General features: G+C 37.1%; 1 protein-coding gene across 1 annotated transcript in view; it reads right to left on the bottom strand.

The window, feature by feature from the left end:
- Positions 1-1,042: 1,042 nt before the first annotated feature.
- INSL6 (insulin like 6) overlaps positions 1,043-17,431 on the bottom strand; it is a 28,626-nt gene continuing 12,237 nt past the window's right edge. Inside the window, exon 2 of the mRNA XM_047769544.1 lies at positions 1,043-1,404. Coding sequence (XP_047625500.1) covers positions 1,043-1,404 — 362 coding nt within the window. The remainder of the gene's footprint in view (positions 1,405-17,431) is intronic.

Here is a 17,431-nt window from a genome sequence, read left to right as displayed (position 1 = left end):
GAAGGCCTGTAAAAATGCAGACCCCTGAGCCCTATATCCAGAGCTTCTGATTCAGGAGGTCTGGGGTAGAAATTTAGAACCGTATTTCTATTTGTTTTTGTCTTTTTTTTTTTCAGGGCCACAAATGAGGCATATGGAGGTTCCCAAGGCTAGGGGTCAAATCTGAGCTGCAGCTGCCAGCCTATGCCTTACCCACAGCAACACCAGATGTCTGAAACCTATACCACAGCTCTAGGCAATGCCAGATCCTTAACACACTGAGTGAGGCCAAGGATCAAACCTGTGTCCTCATGGATACTAGTCAGATTCATTTCCACTGAACCACGACGGGAACTCCTAGAGCTGTATTTCTAACAAGTTCCTAGGTGATGCTGACAGTGATAACAAGTGACCAAGCCAGAATAGAATTTCACATTATATCAGCACTTTTAAAGCAGATTATGCTGGAGAGATTTTACAACCTAAAGACACTCACTGAACTCTCTAAGTTCTCAACAGAAACTGTGAAAAGATTTCTGATTAGTTACCATAACAAAACACAAAGAATTAAAACCTACTATTATACTATTAATATACTATTAATAACCTACTATTATAGCATAAGAGCTCCTACTAGTAGTTGTTTAGTTATTTTTAAGTTGGTGGGACAGATGTATTGGCATACTGGAGTGAGCCTGATAGTCATGAGCACCGGTCTGTATGTTATACACACGAAATGAAGAACATTCCATAATTCATTTAAATGCAGCTTAAGAGAGTTTCAACCATAATCACAGAAATAAAAAGGTAACCCTTAGATGTCTACACAGAATTATAGATATGTCCAGTAACATCTTCTTGAAATATAAAAATACATGAAAAATGGGCATCAAAGAAAATAACGAGATTCTTATTGCCACCATAAAGTATTGTCAGGTGCTTGTAAATACATTCAGATATTGTGTACAGCAGGGAACCTACAAGGACAATTAGCAAAAAATAAAATAAAATAATAAGTAAAATATGTTAAGCTTTTATTAAGTTAGTATGATTCCTATGATGGTTAGTATATTTCAGTCACAATTGCTGATGCTTCTTTCTTTAAGTTTTTATAATCAATATACGGAAGACATGCAATACTAAGTTCTTCTTTTGTACATCCTTTTAGACAACATTTTTCTGAGTATCCTCTGCGTTTTCTTTGGGGATGATAGCCCCAAAACAAATTGCTTAAGGTTTTAAAATTGTTTGTGTTTTTCTTCTGAAATTCTACAATCTCACGAATATATGGATTGATGTCTTGTGTTGAGGAAATTATCTCTTGTCTTGTCTTAAAAGGCAAGTTGGCCTTTTTATACTGATATTCATGCAGTGACTTCATCTTTAAATTGTTTATTGCTTCTTCCTGAGAGGCAGAAGTAGAGACTGTTGAGAAATAAGAAAAAAATCCTACTTTATTAAAATCCTCCTTTAGCTGAAAATTTAATAACACTGTAATATTAAAGTCAGCTAATTTTTAAAACAAAAGTAATCACATTTTAACTAGTAAAATGGTTATTCAAAAGCAATGTGTGTATATATACCACATCTTCCGAATCCAATCCTCTGTCGATGGACATTTGGGTTGTTTCTGTGTGAACATGTTTTAAATTCTCTTGGGTATTTACCAAGGACTAGAACTGTGGGATCATATGGTAAATCCGTTTAACTTTAATTTATATATATATATATATAAATTAAAATAGATGTAGTGTTTTCCTTTAAGGCCTAGAAACTTCCACGTTTTTATGCAAAAAAAAATTTGAGTTATCACTCACATACCATACATTTCATCATTTTAAAGTATACATCATATATTCACAAGGTTGTGCAACCATCACAACTACCTAATTCCAGAACATTTCTATTACCCCCCAAAAGAACCCCACCCATTACCAGCCACTCCCATTTCCTTCTTCCTCCATCCTCTGACAACTACTAATCTACTTTCTATTTCTAAGGATTTGCCAAAATCATACAATATGTAGCCACCTGTATTTGGTTTCTTTCACTAAGTATGTTTTCAAGGTTCAACCATGTTGTAGCATCTACCATTACTTTATTTATTTCATGGCTGAATAATTTTCCATTGTATGGATACATCACATTTTGTTTATCTATTTATCAGTTGACAACCATTTGGACTGCTTCCACTATTTGGCTATTATGAAGAGCACTACTCTGAATGCTCACATACAAGTTTTTGTGTGAACATATTTTTTTTAATTATTTATTATTATTTTTTTCCCACTGTACAGCAAGGGGGTCAGGTTATCCTTACATGTATACATTACAATTACATTTTTCCCCCACCCTTTCTTCTGTTGCAACATGAGTATCTAGACAAAGTTCTCAATGCTATTCAGCAGGATCTCCTTGTATATCTATTCTAAGTTGTGTCTGATAAGCCTAAGCTCCCGATCCCTCCCTCTCCCTCCCCCTCCCATCAGGCCATGATTTTCTTTTCTGAGGAGATGTTCATTTGTGCTGGATATTAGATTCCAGTTATAAGTGATATCATATGGTATTTGTCTTTGTCTTTCTGGCTCATTTCACTCAGTATGAGGTTCTCTAGCTCCATCCATGTTGCTGCAAATGGCATTATGTCATTCTTTTTTATGGCTGAGTAGTATTCCATTGTGTATATATACCACATCTTCCGAATCCAATCCTCTGTCGATGGACATTTGGGTTGTTTCTGTGTGAACATATTTTAAATTCTCTTGGGTATTTACCAAGGACTAGAACTGTGGGATCATATGGTAAATCCGTTTAACTTTTATAGGAACCACTGAATTATTTTCCACAGTGATTGCACCATTTTATAACTCTACCACTGATAATATTAAGGTTCCAATTGCTCCACATCTTCACCAACAATTGATATTTTCCATTTTTGAATACAGCCATCCTAATGGATGCAAAGTGGTATCCCACTGTTGTTTTGACATGCACCGACCTCATAACTAATGATGCTGAGCATTTTTCATGTGCTTATCGTACACTCTCTTTGTAGAAATATCTATTCAAATCCTTTGACTATTTTTAATTGGGCTATTTGTTTTTTCTTTTTATGGCAGCACCTGCAGCATATGGAAGTTCCCAAGCTAGGGGTCGAATCAGAACTGCAGTTGTCAGCCTACACCATAGCCATGGCAATGGGGGATCTGAGCCACATCTGCAACCTAGGCTGCAGCTTGTGGCAACGCTGGATCCTGAACCCATTGAGTGAGGCCAGGGGTCCAACCTGCATCCTCATGGACACTATGTAGAGTTCTTAAACTGCTGAGCCACAACAGGAACTCAAGTTATTTGTTTTTTATGTACATTTTATAATGAAGTGGTTAATAAAAGTCATTTTTGTTTTTGTTGAAATATAAATATATGGAGAAGTGGTGATACACTCAATGAAGTGATTGCTTCTGTTACATGCTCTTACTCAGTACTACAGATGAGAAATTAAAATATCAAAAGGTAGTTACTTGGATGCTTGGTTTTTCATCATCTCCCTTGCCCATCTACAGTCCCATATGGGGGATATAGCTGTCTCTAGCCACTGCCATAGAGGCAGTTCTTAGTCAGCCATGTTTTGAACCATGGGACTCCATCCTATATCCACAGTGGAACACATGGGAGGTTGGTACCTGACCCCAAAGAAACCAACCTACTACAGAGGCCAGCAATCTATGTCATGTGAAAAATAAGTTGGCTCAGATTTCCTCTCTTTGAAATCAGAAGTAGAAAGTAATAAGAACAAGAGGAATTAGAACCAAAACTTAAAGGATACTATGAAGCTTGTCATGACAAGTTAAAGCCAGAAAGGAACTTAAATGTTAGAGGAGAAAAGATTCAGAGAGAAAAAGTTACAAGTTTATTTTTAGAGCTGATGTAATTCCTTAGGCTTTCCAGAGCCTTGCCAGTTTCATTTATAGATTTTTTTTTGTAATAACTATCCCTGAATTTTTTTGAGGTGACACTTGCAGTTAGAGTCCTATTAGAACACTCTATAATAAATTTATGTTTAATAACATGCATAAGCTTAAATGTGGAATGTCAAAACTTTATAATAGATATTAATCTATACTAAAGTAGTAAATAATATCATCTAAGACAGATAAATATGTTATCAATTAAAATGTGTCACAATTAACAGAGTACAATGAAGGGAAAAAGTGATTTAGTTATCCAGTCAGGTTGAATAAAGGGCTTCTTGGATAAGATGTGTCATGTTCTGTCACCTAAAGGGAAAAAAAGGCAGACAGTAAGAAGGAAACTTTTTCATGAAATAAGGCAACTAGGAACTAGTTAATGAAAAGTGCACGTCAAATTGGGAAGGGAACCTAAAGGAAAACAAGAAAGATAAAAAATTAGTATTCAAATCAATGAATCTGAATAAGAGCAACAGAGATAACACAAAGAAGTGAAGAGGAAAGAAATCAAATGAAATACAGAACAAAATATAAAGATTAGAAAATGAAAACTTGGTTCTTTTAAAGCAGCAATTTAACTCTAGCCAGACTAATCAAGAAAAAAGAAAGATGAAAAAGAACAAAATAAACTAGGGGGAAAAAGAACATTGCAGGGAGCCAAGAAGATACAAGGAACCAAGGAAGGGAGCTCCCCTGAACAGTGCAAGCTGAAGATGGGCTTCTGGTCAGGATAGAAGCCTGCCTGTATGGTGAAAAACTGAGGACAGGCTGAGGCCTGCCTGTACGGTGCAATCCTAGGGCAGGCCTCAGGTTACACAGCTCTCATGTTGATGTTGATGGGGAAGAATTGGGGCTTTCCTGGGAAAACAATTTCCATGTTTGCACTGGAGAACATGGATTGTTTCTCAGGTGACCTAGTCTCTCCTGTTGTTTTGTTATTCAGTTTCTTCCTCAGTCTTTCCTGATTATTTACTTATTATTCTTATTTTCCATTCTTATTTTCCCATGGTGATTTGTGATTTAACAAAATTACAATAATAATACAATAAAAATTTCATTCTAAAGGACTTTCCCCTATTCAAATCCAACTTAATTAAAAACATAGTGTTTATCTACTAACTAGTTATACAGTAAACTTTAGAGTTAGGATTTTAATGAAGTTTATAGAAGTTAGACACATATTAGTCATGGTCAAAGAAACCTAGCTATGAGAGTTGTCCTTGATTTTAGAAACTTTTAAGTGATAGCTAACTGAAGTTGATTTTCTCACTCTGTCTCCCTGCCATGGACACTTTAAAGATAGGCACTAGCCTTAAGGCAAGATTTGTTGGGTCTGTGGCCTCTTCAGCTTGTAAAAATTGGCTGGCCTTGAGATGGTTTGTGCTGGGTCTCCTCTTTCCCACATGATATGTTGTGCCTGTTTGTCCTTGAATTGTACTCACTAAATTTAGTTAAGTTGAAGATTGTAAAACATGACGTATTGCTGCTGTAACATGTGATTAAAAAACAAAATCTAAAAGTTAACCAATGTACTTTTAACACTATGATGTAATCTGTAGTTAGAAACTGTCTATATAATCAACCACTTATGCCAATAAAACTTGAGCAGTCCAGCACCCTGAAAGAAGGGACAAAGAGGCTGTCACCATTTGCATACGCCGACGCCACCACTCTCCTTTCAGGACGTGCATTCCCTGGCTGCCGGAGCTGGACTCTGGCAGAACATAAAGACATAACTGAAGTTACTTTTATTAATGAATATTATGAATGCTCATATATTTAAAAATGAAGATTAAATGAATGAGTTCATAGAAAAACACAAGATTTATTAATTAGCACACAGAAAACTTAAATATACCAAAAATATTCAAAGAAATTATAAGGCAGAGTTATCACCTTCAAAAAATGATAGACATAGATGATTTTAGAGGTAGCTTCTATTAGTCTTCAAGAATAGTAAATTCTTTTTTTCTGGCCACACCCATGGCATGTAAAAGTTCCCAGGCCAGGGGTTGAACCCACACTGCAGTTTCAACTTGTGCCACAACTTTGGCAACACCAGATGCTTAACTGTGCTACATGGGAACTTGCAAGAACAGTAAATTCTAATCATGTATGAATTGTTCCAGGAAAAGAAAAAAAGCACAAAAGATGCCCAGCTCAATGTATGAAGTTAGTGTAAGTTTTATTCTCAAAATAGATAAGAACAATGAGTTTTTTTAAAAAAAAAACAGAGATGGAGAATACAATAACTGAAATGAAAAACACACTGGAAGTAATCAACCATACATTAAATAATACTGAGGAATGGATCGGTGATCTGGAAGACAGAGTAGTGGAAATCACTGCCACTGAACACAAAAAAGAAAAAAGAATGAAAAGGAATGAGTACAATTTAAGAGACCTATGGGCTACATCCAGTGCAATAATATTTGCCTCATTGGGGTCTCAGAAGGAAAAGAGAGAAAGAAAGAGGCAGAAAACATATTTGAAGACATAAAAGCTGAAAACTTCCCTAACCTGGTAAAGGAAGGAGTCACCCAATTACAGAAAGCCCAAAAAGTCCCATATAAAGTTAACTCACAAAGGAATACAAGATGCATTGTAATTAAAAATTAAAGAAATTAAAGATAAAGAGAGAATATTAAAAGCAGCAAATGAAAAGTAACAAATAATACACAAGGGAACTCCCATAAGGATATCAGCTAATTTTTCAGCAGAAACTCTGCATGCCAGAAAGCAGTGGGAAGATACACTTGAAGCCATGAAAAGGAAAAACCTAAAGCCAAGAATATTCTACCTAGCAAGGCTCTTGTTCAGATTTGATGGAGAGATCAAAACCTTTATAAACAAGCAAAAGCTAAAAAAGTTCAGAACCACCTAACCCACTTTACAACAAATGTTAAAGGAATTTCTCCAGGAAAAAGATAAAAGTTCACAACTAGAAAAAAGGCTCACTAGTAAAGGCAAACATACAGTAAAGGTAGGAAATCATCCATGCACAAAGCTAGTAGGAAGGTGAAAAGACAAAAGGGGTAAAATCATCTACAGCCATAATAAGTAGTTAAGGGATTCTAAAAACAATTAGATGTAAAATATGACATCAAAAACTAGCCATGGGGGGTGGAGAGTATGAATTCAGGTTTTTTTTTTTTAAAAAAAGCATGTGCAATTAAAAGGTCAGCAACTTAAAGTTATCATACATACATATATACAGGCAGGCAGGGAGGGAGGGAGAAAGAGAGCGCAATCTATATAAAAACTTCATGGTAACCACAAACCAAAAATCTATAATAGATATACACAGAAAAAGGAAAAGAGAATCCAAACATAACACTAAAGTCATAAAATCACAAGAAAAGAACAAAAGATGGAAGAAAAGAAGACCGACAAAAACAACTGCCAAACAATTAACAAAATAGCAATAATAACTGTAATAAGAACACACATATCAATAATCACCTTAGATGGAAATGGACTAGATGCTCCAACCAAAAGACATAGGAGTGGTTGAATGAGTATAAAAACAGAACCTGTATATGGTCTATCAGAAACTCACTTCAGATCTAAAGACACTAGAGACTGAAAATGATGGGATGGAGACAGGTATTCCATTCAAATAGAAATCAAAAGAAAGCTAGAGCTGCAATACTTACATCAGACAAAACAGACTTTAAAATGAAGACTGTTACAGGAGACAAAGAAGGACATTACATAATGAGTAAGGGTTAAACCTGAGAAGATATACAATTGTACACATGTATGCACCCAACATAGGAGCATCTAAATATACAAGGCAAATATTAGCAGACATAAAAGGAGAAATTGACAGTACCACGAAAATAGTAGGGGACTTTAACACACCACTTGCAGCAATGGAAGGCAGAAAATCAGTAAGAAATACAGGCTTTAAATGACACATTAGACCAGAAGGACTTAATTAGTATTGAAGGAATATTCCGCCTAAAAGCAACAGAGTACACATTTTTCTCAAGTGCATATGGAACAGTCTCCAGAACAGATTACATGCTGGGCCACAAAGCTAGTCTTGGTAAATTTAAGAAAATTAAAATCATTGCAAGCATCTTTTCCAAACACAATGCTGTGAGATTAGAAATCAACTACAAGAAAAAAAACTGTAAAATACACAAACACATAGAGGATAAACAATATATTATTAAACAAAAAAGGATCACTAAAGAAATCAGAGGAAATAAAAACATACAGAGAGTCAAGTGAAAATGAAAACATGATGATCTGAAACCTATGGGAAGCAGCAAAAGCAGTTCCAAGAAGGAAGTTTATAGCAATACAAGCCTACCTCAGGAAACAAGAAAAATCTCAAATAAATAACATAACATTACATCTAAAGCAACTAGAGGAAGAAGAACAAGCAAAACCCAAAGTAAGTATAAGGAAAGAAATCATAATGATCAGAGCAGAGATAAATGAAACAGAAATGAAAAACAAAAAACAAAATATCAATGAAACTAAAAACTGGCTCTTTGAAAAGATCAACAAAATTGATAAAACCTTACCCAGACTCATCAAGAAAAAAAAGGAGAGAGCCCCAGACAAGAAAATTAGAAAAGAAAAAGAAGTTACAACTTGCAGCAAAGAAAGGACCATAAGAGACTACTACAGGCAACCATATGCCAATAAAATGGACAAACTAGAATAAATGGACAAATTATTGGAAAGGCACAATCTTCCCAGACTGAAGCAGGAAGAAACAGAAACTTTGAACAGACCAATTATAAGTACTGAAATTGAATCTCTGATTTAAAAACTCCAAACAAGCACAAGTCCAGGACTAGATGGCTTCACAGGTGAATTTTACCAAACATTTAGAGAAGAATTTATGTCTGTACTTCCAAAAAATTGCAAGGAGGGAACACTTCCAAACTCATATTATGAGGCCACTATCACCTTGATACTACAACCAGACTAAGTTATCACACACAAAAAAAGAAAACTATAGGCAGCATTCACCGGTGGCTCTGAGGCATCTGCACATCAAAAAATGTGCAGAAGATCTAAACAGACAATTCTACAAAGAAGACATACAGATGGCCAAAAAACACATGAAAAGATGTTCAATATCACTCATTACAGAGAAATGCAAATCAAAACCACTATGAGGTACCACCTTACACCAGCCAGAATGGCCATCATTAAAAAGTCTACAAACAATAAGTGCTAGAGAGCGTGTGGAGAAAAAGGAACCCTATTACACTGTTGGTGGGATTGTAAATTGGTGCAACCATTGTGAACAACAGGATGGAGATTCCTCGGAAGACTAAAAATAGAACCACCATTTGATCCAGCAAAATCCCACTCCTGGGCATCTATCCAGAGAAAACCATGACTTGAAAAAACACATGGACTACAATGTTCATGTCCATCAACAGAGGACTGGGTAAAGAAGATGTGGTACATATACACAATGGAATATTACCCAGCCATTTAAAGGAAAGAAACAACAGCATTTGCAACAACATGGATGAACTTAGAAATTATCATGCTAAGTGAAGTCAGTCAGACAATGAGACACCAACATCAAATGCTATCACTTACATGTGGTATCTAAAAAAAAGACACAATGAACTTCTTTGCAGAAGAGATACTGATTCACAGACTTTGAAAAACTTATGGTTTCCAAATGAGACAGGTTGGGGTGTGGGGGAATGCACTGAGGGTCTGGGATGGAAATGCTATAAAATTTGGTTGTGATGATTGTTGTACACCTATAAATGTAACAAAATCATTAAGTAATTTAAAAAAAGAAAAAAGAAAGCTTAAGAAGGATACTATTTAATGATAAAAGGATCATTTCAAGAGGATAATTTTCTACTCATCAACATATATGCACCTACTATAGGAGCACTCAAATACATAAAACAAAAAACAACTAGGAGAGAAATTGATGGGAATACAATGTAGGAGACATTAATACTCTACTCACATCAATGGGCAGATCTTCTAGACAGAAAATCAATAAGGTAACAGAGATCTTAAATGACACAAAAGAAGAGTTAGGCTCAATTGATATTTTTAGGACATTATATCCACATAACCAGAATATAAATTCTTTTCAAGTGCTCATGGAACATTCTCTAGGGTTGACCACATACTAGAGCATAAAACTAACATAAAACAAAATTTCAGAGTATATAAATTATTTCAAGCGTCTTCTCTGACCACAATGGCATGAAACTAGAAATGAACCACAGGAAAAAAAGAGAAAAAAATGACTACATTGAGACTAAACAACATGCTACTAAAAAACAAATGGCTCAAAGAAGAAATCAAAAAGGAAATTAAAAAAACACCCTGAGACAAATGACAGTGAAAACACAGTAATACAAAACCTATGGGGCGGCAAAAGCAGTCCTTAGAAATTCATAGTGATACAGGTCTCCCTCAAAAAATAAGAAAATTCTCAAGCAACCTAACCTATCATTTAAAGATGCAGAAAAAGAACAAAAGCTAAAGTCAAAGTATAATAAAGATCAGAGAAGAAATCAATAAAATAGAGATAGAAAAAAAATAGAAAAAAAATCAATAAAACCAAGAGCTGGTCCTTTGAAAGAGTAAACAAAATTGACAACCCTCTGGCACAGTTCACCAAGAAGAAGAGAGAGAGAACCCAAATAAACAAAATACAAATGAAAAAGGAGACCTCTCAACTGATACTGCAGAAATACAAAACTGTGTGATACTGCAGAAACACAAAAACTATAAGAGAATAATATGAACAATTACATGCCAACAAATTTGATAACCTATCAAATGTCCAAAGAAATGGACAACTTTCTAGAAACATACAGCTCACCAAAACTGAATCAAGAAAATAGATAATTTGAACAGACCTATCACTAGAAGTGAAAGAGAATCTGTAATTAAAAAACTTCTCAAACTCAACTTGTCCAAAAATAAACTATTAATACTGTCCTCCAAACCTGTTCCACTTGTGTCCATTCCTATTTCAGTTGATAGTAACCCTATCCTTACAGGTGTTCGAAGCAAAAACTTTGAAATCACATTTTCAAATATATTGGTGTAATTCCTGGTTTTTCTTTTTTCTAGTATGACCACATACTAGAGCATAAAACTAACATAAAACAAAATTTCAGAGTATATAAATTATTTCAAGCGTCTTCTCTGACCACAATGGCATGAAACTAGAAATGAACCACAGGAAAAAAAATCTCATATCTCACATCAAATCTGCCTAAATAAACCTGAAATATATCAGGTTTCACTACATCATTGCTACCATTCTTATCCAGCTGATACCATCACTAATTCCTTCCTAACAGGTCTGTTTCCACTCTTGCCTCCCTAAAGTCTATCCTCAAGATGATGACCAAGGTTATCCTTTTAAAAGGTCAATTACATCACTCCTATGGTCAAGAACCTGTAATGACTCCCTGCATCACTCAGAGTAAAAACCGAAGACTTCACAAAGGTCTCAAAGACTGTATTTTACCTGGCCTTCCTATTAACTTCTCTGACCGTATCCTTCCTCTCTCTCTGTTCCAGCCATACTTGCCTCCTTGCTGTTCCCTGTAAACATGAGGCAGAAGTGTATTTGCTCTGCTCTTTCCTCTTCCTAACCACTCTTTCCCCATATATCTATTTGGGCAATTCTTTCACCTTTTTTTTCCTCAAATCGCAGGGCTACACTGGGCATACTTATTTAATACTATCCCCATCCTCCAACCCTCTGCATTCTTAACTCCCTCATCTTGTTTCATTTTTTATTTTTATAACTATTATTTCTTCAATATTATGAAGAAATAATATCAAAGAAATAATATGTTTCTTCTTATGTTTATTATGTATGTGAATTCCATGAGGCCAGGGATCTTTGCTTTGTTCACTGATATATCCCAAGGGCCTAGAACAGTGCCTGGCACTTTGCAAGTTTACAACAAGTATTTTCTAAGTTAATTAATACAAGAAAAATCACATCATTATGCAAAAGGATGCCCAAAAATTTTTGACAAAGTTTGGCCCTATTTATAATAATTTAAAAATGCCTCTTAGCAGGATTCTTTATCTTGGTAAAGCTTATGTAGCATAAACCTACAAACATTATACCTAATGGAGAAGTTTAAATGCATTTCGCTTTTGCAGTTCCTGTTGTGGTGCAGTGGGTTAAGAATCTAACTGCAGCAACTCAGGTCACTTTGGAGCTTTGGAGGCATGGGTTATATCCCTGGCCTGGTACAGGGGTTAAAGTACCCAGTGTTGCTACATCTGTGGCACAGGTTGCAGCAGTGGCTGGATTCAATCCCTGGCCTAGGAACTTCCATATGCTGTGGGTGTGGCCATAAAGAAAAAAAATACACCATGATCAATTGGAATTTATCCCAGGGATGCAATTATTCTTCAATAACCAAGAATCAATCAGTGTGATACACCACATCGACAAACTGAAAAATTAAAACCCATATGATCATCATCTCAATAGATACAGAAAAAGCTTTTGGTAAGATTCAACACCCATTTCTGATAAAAATTCTCCAGAAAGTAGACACAGAGGAACCTACCTCAACTTAATAAAAGCCATATATGACAAACCCACAGTTAACATCACTCTTAACGATGAAAAACTGAAAGTATTTCCACTAAGATCACGAGTAAGACAAGGATGTCCAGCTTCATCACTGCTATTCAACATAGTTTTAGAAGTCCTGGCCACAGCAATCAGAGAAGGAAAGGAAATCAAAGGAATACAAATTGGAAAAGAAAAAGTAAAACTATCACTGTTTTCAGATGACATGATACTATACCTAGAAAATCCTAAAGACACTACCAGAAAACTGTTAGAGCTCATTATTGAATTTGGTAAAGCTGCAGGATACACAATTAATACACAGAAATCAACTATATTTCTATGTAATAACAATGAAAGATCAGAAAGAGAAATTAGAGAAACCATCCCATTTACCATTGCATCGAAAAGAATAAATACTTAGGAATAAACCTACCTAAAGAGATTACCTGTTATAAGACACTGATGAAAGAAATAAAAGGTGACACAAACAGATGGAAAGATATACCATGCTCTTGGATTGGAAGAATCAATACTGTCAAATAACTATACTACTAAAGGAAACCTACAGATTCAATGCAATCCTTATCAAATTACCAAGGACATTCTTGACAGAACTAGAACGAAATATTTTAAAATTTGTATGGAAACGCAAGACACCCAAAATAGCCAAAGCAATATTGAAAGAGAAAAATGGAACTGTAGGAATCAGGCTCCCTGACTTCAAACTACACTACAAAGCCAGAGTTATCAAAACGGTATGCTACTGTCACAAAAACTGAAATATAGATGAATGGAACCTGACAGAAAGCCCTGAAATAAACCCAAGCACCTATGGTCAACTAATCTATGACAAAGAAGGCAAGAACATAGAGTGGAAGAAAGATAGTCTCTTCAATAAGTGGTGCTGGGTAAACTGGATACTTACATAGGAAAGAAAGAAATTAGAACTCTCTCTAACACAATACACAAAAATAAACTCAAAATGGATTAAAGACTTTAAGGTAAGTCCAGATACTACAAAACTCCTAGAGGAAAACATAGGCAGCATGCTCTTTGACATAAATCACAGCAATGTCTTGTTTGATCCACTTCCTAGAATAATGACAATGAAAATAAAAATAAACCAATGGAAATGAATTAAACTCAAAAGCTTTTGTACAGCAAAGAAAACCATTAAAAAATGAAAAAACCCACAAAATGGGAGAAAATCTTTGCAAATGATGCAACAGAAAAGAGCCTAATCTCCAATTTATATAAACAGCTCATACAACTCAACATCAAAAAAAAACAGAGCAAGAGGAGGCAAGATGGTGGAAGAGTAGGGGGACACACTCACCCTCTCCCACAAACACACACAAAAAAACCTCCACATCTACAGGTTAAATGACTCACACAGAACAGCAATCAATCGCTGGAAGAAGAACCTCAACTCCAATAATGGCAAGAATCTCATGACATTACTAGGTAAAACAAGAGAGAAGAGGAGAGTGAGAGAAGGTGAATCTGAACTGGACAGGTGCTCCCAAAAGGGGACTGTGGAGGAGAAAGGGATCCCACACCCTGGAAAGTCACCTAATTGACGGAAAGATCAACTGAATCAGAGGAATCTCCAGATGCAGAGAAGAGTGCAGCAGTAAGTCAGAGTTCTGAAAAGCAGAGCAAGAACCAAAGAGATCATCTGAACTACTGGCACAGTCACCAAAAATTGAGACACTTGGGTGGGGGCTGAGCACCGAGACCTCGGCTCCAGAGGTTAGTCCCACGGAATGGGCTGGGGTGGGTGGATCGGAGACTGCCTGGGGGGTCTAGGAACCCGTCTGTCAAGTTTGATGGGGCAGAGACTGCCTGGGAGACTAGAAAGCAGAGCATCGTGGGGGGAGGGAGCAATACGCTAAGGGCGGGGAAGTGGAAAGCCACATCAAAGGGAACCTGGGAGAAGAGCTGGATCTGTGCCAGTGTTGGGAAGGGAGAGAAGAAGGGGTGGGCCACCATAGAATACTCCCCATGCCACAACGAGCTCACTGGCCTGCCAGCTATCAGAAAGCTGTGCTTCCCAGTGCACTGACCCCTTACGTATGCACCAGACCTGGGGCTGCCTGCCATCCCGGAGGGCTGGCCTCAACAATTGCTGGAAGCCTACCACCGCAGGGGCTGTCCCTGCCCTGCCTGCTTGCCCTCTGGAGGGTCTACACCCCCACGGCCAGCACCAAACACTGCCAGCCCCCGGGAAAAGGCCTGCAGCCTAGAAAAGCTAGAACAAGCTTGGCCAGGCCATGAAAAGATCTGCCTACATTCTCAGCCAGTCCTTCCAAGTCGGGCTGCCCTGGGGAAGAGCCTCTTGGGTTCTCAGTGGCCCAGCTAGCCACTCCAGCCCTCGGGGTGGGGGGGGTGCCACACTCCTGCGGAACAGCTGCCCAGCACCGCCATCCCCCTGCAAGATCCCCTGCAGCCCAGAAAAGCTAGAACAAGCTCGGCTGGGCCATGAAAAATCTGCCTACATTCTCAGGAAGTCCTTCCAAGTCGGGGTGCCCTGGGGAAGAGCCCCTTGGGTTCTCAGTGGCCCAGCTAGCTACTCCAGCCCTTGGGGGGGGGGTGCTACACTCCTGCAGAACAACTGCCCAGCACCGCCACCCCCTGCAAGAGCCCCACAGCCCAAAAACACCAGAGCAAGCTCTGCCCAGTCGAGTGAAATCTGCTTCCATCATGTTGTGAACCTCCCAGTCCTGTCTGCCCTCAGGAAGTCCTCCTTTGCTTCAGAGAGACCCTGTCAACCCTGCCCACCCTCTGGAAAAGCCACACTGCCTCAAAGAAGACTGACCAACAATGCCAGCCCTCAGGAAATATTCCACAGCAGTGACAAGGCAAACACTGCCCAGTCACGGAGAGTACAACTCCACCAAGAAAAAGAAAACAACAAGCAAGATGAAGAAGCTGAGAAACCACCCCCAGTTAAACCAACAGGAGAACTCACCTAAAACAGTCAACAATGAAACAGATCTCTGCATTCTGACAGACCTGGAGTTCAAAAGAGAAATAGTGAAAATACTGAAGGAATTAAGAGAAGATATGAACAGTAATGCAGACACCCTCAGAAAGGAACTAGAAAATATAAGGAGGAGCCAAGAAAAACTAGAAAATTCATTTGTAGTGATACAAACTGAACTAAGGGCAGTAAAAACCAGAATGAATAATGCAGAAGAACGAATCAGTGATTTGGAAGGTAGAATAATGGAAATCACCCAATCAGGTCAGCAGACAGAAAACCAAATCAAAAAACTGGAAAGCAATATAAGAGACCTATGGGATAATATAAAGCAGGCCAATCTACGCATAATAGGAATTTCAGAAGGAGTAGAAAAAGATAAGGGGGTGGAAAACATATTTGAAGAAATTATCGCTGGAAACTTCTCAAATCTAAAGGATACTGAGTTCAAGATACAGGAAGCACAGAGGGCCCCAAACAAGTTGAACCCAAATAGACCCACACCAAGACACATTATAATAAAAATGTCAAAAGTTAGTGATAAAAGAGAGGATCCTAAAGGCAGCAAGAGAAAAGCAGAATGTTACCTACAAGGGAACCCCCATAAGGTTATCAGCTGATTTCTGTACAGAAACACTACAGACCAGGAGGGAATGGCAAGAGATATTTAAAGTGCTAAAAGGAAAAAAATGCAACCTAGAATACTCTATCCAACAAAAATATCATTTAAAATAGAAGGGGAAATAAAAATTTTTTCCAACAAACAAAAGCTAAAAGAATACAGCAATACAAAACCCAGGCTAAAAGAAATACTGAAAGGGCTTCTCTAAACCAAAAAGAAAGGAAGGAAGGAAAGGAAGGAAAAAGAAAAAAAAAAGAGGAAGAACTAGGATTGAGGAAACCACAATCAGAGAGCAGTCACTCAAATAAGCCAGAATACAGATTTAATCATGAACATGCTTCAAACAAAATAAAATTAAAAAGAAAAAAGAGTCGTCAAAACCATAAAATGTGGGCAAGGGATGTTAGGAAATAAATAGACCCTTTGTTTGTTTGTTTGTTTGTTCCTCTTCTTAATTTTAGTATAGTAATGAAGTGTTTGAACCTACAGGACCAATCAGGCTAAAACACACAATTATAGGAAGGGGTTAGCATACTTAAAAAACAGGGCAAGCACAAGCCAAAACCAAACACTGCATTCGCAAAAAAATGAAAAAAAAAAAAACAAAAAAACCCCCAAAAAAACAACAACACTCAAGCAGATAATAACCGGAGACCATCCAACCAAAAAAAGAAAGGAATAATGGAGAACCATAGAATCAACTGGAACACGAAGTTCAAATGGCAATACATAATCATCTATCAATTATCACCTTAAATGTCAGCGGACTGAATGCTCCAATCAAAAGACACAGAGTGGCTGAGTGGATAAAAAGGCAAAAACTTTCAATATGCCACCTACAAGAAGCTCACCTTAGGACAAAGGATACATATAGATTGAAAGTGAAGGGGTAGGAAAAAATATTTCATGCCAATAGACATGACAGGTAAGCAGGAGTTGCAATACTCATAACAGACAAAATAGACTTTGAAACAAAAGACATAACGAAACACAAAGAAGGACACTATTTAATGATTAAGGGATCCACATATGCCCAAAATACAGGAGCACCCAGATACATACAACAAATATTAACAGACATAAAGGGAGATATTGATGAGAATACAATAATAGTAGGAGACCTTAATACCCCCCTCACATCAATGGACAGATCCTCTAGACAGAAAACCAATAAAGAAACAGAGATCCTAAAGGAAACAATAGAAAAGTTAGACTTAATTGATATCTTCAGGACACTACATCCAAAAAGTCAGAATGGAACATGGAACATTCTCAAGAATTGACCACATATTGGGACACAAAGCTAATCTCAA

The sequence above is a fragment of the Phacochoerus africanus genome, chromosome 2, assembly GCF_016906955.1.
Source record: "Phacochoerus africanus isolate WHEZ1 chromosome 2, ROS_Pafr_v1, whole genome shotgun sequence".
Classification (NCBI taxonomy): domain Eukaryota; kingdom Metazoa; phylum Chordata; class Mammalia; order Artiodactyla; family Suidae; genus Phacochoerus; species Phacochoerus africanus.
The sequence above is the reverse complement of the archived record's forward strand: the minus strand, read 5'-3'. Positions and strand labels throughout refer to the sequence as shown.